This window comes from Durio zibethinus, chromosome 26 (genome assembly GCF_047325235.1).
Source record: "Durio zibethinus cultivar Kanyao isolate XHJ-2024 chromosome 26, ASM4732523v1, whole genome shotgun sequence".
Lineage (NCBI taxonomy): Eukaryota > Viridiplantae > Streptophyta > Magnoliopsida > Malvales > Malvaceae > Durio > Durio zibethinus.
The window spans coordinates 2,042,279-2,045,450 of record NC_143187.1 but is presented as its reverse complement, the minus strand read 5'-3'; the positions used below and the strand labels follow the sequence as shown (position 1 = coordinate 2,045,450).

The following is a 3,172-nucleotide window of genomic DNA, read 5'->3' as shown; positions in this document are numbered from 1 at the left end:
TCCCACACATAATCGACTCTCAGACCCAACTTGATTTTCGTAAATCAAAATTTATCTTTTTGATAAATTTTAAATCCAATTTTATAATTTTATTAAAAAAATAAATTTTTACATGATCAATCACACCCTAAAAAATTTAGTGGTGACTATTTTTTTCAATTTGAAAATTTTTTTCTTATCTGAAAACCGTCACGGCAAATATATTTAGAATGTTATAATTAAATAATTTTTTACATTTTAAATATTATTTTATATTGGAACACAAATAGGCGTATAGAGCCCAACCTCGTATAAGGCTTTAAAAGTATCAGCCGGATTTGACTTGACCAATTATATTTTTATGACTGATAGATAGATAAAAGTTGTTCATGCAATATTTTCTCAACAAGATCTTTAAATGTCTAATGCTGATCGGTAGCAATAGTTTATTGATTAAATTTCTCCCTAAAACTTGGGTGAGAATATGCTTACTCGTAACCCATTACATAATCATTTTCGGACGACTTTTTTTTGGCCATCCATTTTCTTAGGATTTGAAAGCAAAATAACAAGCACAAGGAATTAACATGTGCATATGGAAGATCAAGGTCCCCGATTATGGTGAAACCTGATGTCGATACCAGGTCAATTCCTGTTGAGAAATTCTTCTATCATCTGCAATGCTGCCTTCTGTTCCGCATCTAACCCATTATTACCAACTTCCTGTCTCACCATTTCGCTCGGTTCCTCTGAAACTGGCATTTTGTTAGTCTCAGGTACTTCCCCATTTTTCTTTCCTAGCTCAACTGTCATAACCCAACTTGAACCAGATCGAGGGCCTGCTCTCTTTTGCCACACTCCAATGTGAGAATTCTCAGTGTCAAGCCTCAGACAGGTTAGAGATGGAGATGGGATTTTGCAACATTTGCGAAGCTTTTCGCTAAGGGTTGAAGAAAGCGCACTAGTACTGCTGCTAGAAGTCGTCGAATTTTCATTGCCTGTTTGGTTTTTGGCCACTGGAAAGTTTGTTTTGGCGTTACGTCCACTCATCAAAATGGCTGCCTCATCATATGCTCGAGCTGCCTCTTCGGCTGTTTCAAATGTCCCGAGCCAGACCCTTCTTTTCCTGTCGCAACTTATACAAAGATCAAGATCCAGTTTTATACTTATATATATAGAAGAACTAAACTCTTGTACACACCAAAAACAACCCTTTATCATGGAGATTAGGTTGACTTAAAAATGAAGTCAATTACATGGACAGAAAATGAGATTTTATCCCAAAATGGAGGAGTTAACAGCGAAAGATATGTTTATCTACAAGTCAAACAAAACTAACCCAAATTGAAGAACAAGGAAAACGAAATAATCATTAAATTGGAAATGCTGCACAAAAGTGGAGATATGCAGAAACAAGAAACATCCTAAAAGGAGATAAACAGAGGCTGAAAAAATAGATAAAATCGTTGGGCATATAAATATAAATATAGGCGCAAGATAGTTTGTTGAGAATACAGTAAAGGGTGACGAATCTCAGAGACCCAAGAGCCCCAGTGGCGCTGCCTGACACCTCTGAACTTCTTTGATTGTACCATATTGTTGTCCAATGAACCGAGTAATGATTTTTTTGGTGTTTGCTGCTGTTGTGAGAGAAAGACAGAAGCTGAGGAAGTGTATTTAAAATGTGCAAGTTGTGGGAGACTGTACGTAAATGATGTAAAGGGCGCCTTACCTCAGCATGGGTGCATTCTGTTTGGTAACATTTAATTATCTAAAGAAAACCAATTGGGTATGTAAAAATGCTTCATAATTCATAAGATAAGTTACACATATTTAATGTATCGTACTCTATTACCCTTACATTTAACATGCTCATTCACTTTGGATTCTGATGATATTTTAATGCGTGGTGATAAATGTAAAAAAAAAATGTGTTAATTATTGTAAAAATATAAATTATGATAGAATACAAGTGTAATTATAGCTTAATTGTAAGATTCGATTTTAAGATCGAAGATCTCGATTTTAAATTTTAATAATAACCCAACTAAAAAAAATTCAAGTGAAATTTACTTGATTCATATTCACAGCCTGATGTGTAGCAAAAGATCAATTAAACCGTGGCCCATTTTGGAAATGGAATATTGTATACGTAAACCCTCGGTGCCAGAAGGTTACATGGGGGTCAACCTCTTTTTGGCTTAGGTAGGTTACATATACCATTATTGAGTCTATTTGTGGCTATGATTCTGCAATTCTAACTTTGGCACCATAATGAAGAGATAAATAAGAAAATATTCATCCCATAATGGAATATTTAGCAACGATGATAAGATCCGGAACCTACGCGTCCATTGTACCCTCCATCTTACAGAAAGTAAAGATGGAGAAATTAAAATGGTTTCACTGACGAAATGGAAAAGTACTTGGTACAAAAAAGAAGCATGTGTCTACCAAAAATTTCCAAGTTATAATTGCACTCTTGTCCTGCGCCGGTGGTAAGCAGGGCCGGGGGGACTTGGCCTCACCAAGATTTTTGAAAAATTTTCTTTTATTTTATGTATATTTGTATTAAATAAATTTAAATTGAAATTTTTTAATTTAGACTTTTTAAATTAAAAAGATAAATTTTTTTAATATTTATTTATTTATTTTAATTCCTAATCACAATTGACAAACATTTAAAATTGATTAACTTATGACAAATATTAAGTTATAATTCATTTGAATTTTAAAAAAAATTAATTTAACATTTTAAATTCTAACTTATATTGAGTAAGATAAATTAGATTTGAAATTTCAATTGAAACATTTTGAGTGTAACATGCATAATAATATGAAATATCAAAATTTATTTTTTGGTCATAATTATGTCTTATTTTGATAGAAATTGAAAATTAAAAATTATTGTATCTCATTAATATATTGATCAAATTTAATTTAATTCTTTTCGATATCTAAATAATTAGTTGATTGAGCGAACATTTTTAGCTATAAAAATCATCAAAATAAAACTATAAAATAAGATGAAATATGAGTTTTGTATGATTAATTTGGTTGTCAATATAGAAAAAAAATATTTAATTCAGATTCAATTATTGAAGATTTTATTTAAAAAAAAAAAAAAAAGAACATTGCTCATAATTTTAAATAAAATTTTTTATTTGTTTTATTTTATTTTTTATACTTTTAT

The 3,172-nt window shown here is 31.0% G+C and overlaps 1 protein-coding gene across 1 annotated transcript; it reads right to left on the bottom strand.

The window, feature by feature from the left end:
* Nucleotides 1-370: 370 nt before the first annotated feature.
* LOC111318536 (ethylene-responsive transcription factor WIN1) lies at nt 371-1,687 on the bottom strand. The gene is made up of 2 exons (XM_022921397.2): nt 1,495-1,687; nt 371-1,105 (listed from the first exon to the last, which is right to left on the bottom strand). Exons 1-2 carry the CDS (start codon nt 1,572-1,574, stop codon nt 625-627), a joined length of 561 nt encoding a protein of 186 aa, XP_022777132.2. The 5' UTR covers nt 1,575-1,687; the 3' UTR covers nt 371-624.
* Nucleotides 1,688-3,172: the final 1,485 nt, after the last annotated feature.

What these genes read in the sequence shown, in the direction of transcription:
- LOC111318536 (XM_022921397.2), bottom strand. Translation starts at nt 1,574, where the DNA reads ATGGTACAATCAAAGAAGTTCAGAGGTGTCAGGCAGCGCCACTGGGGC. An exon ending in GAGATTCGTCACCCTTTACT is followed by an intron (nt 1,106 to 1,494) that starts GTATTCTCAACA and finishes AAGTTGCGACAG; the next exon opens with GAAAAGAAGGGTCTGGCTCG.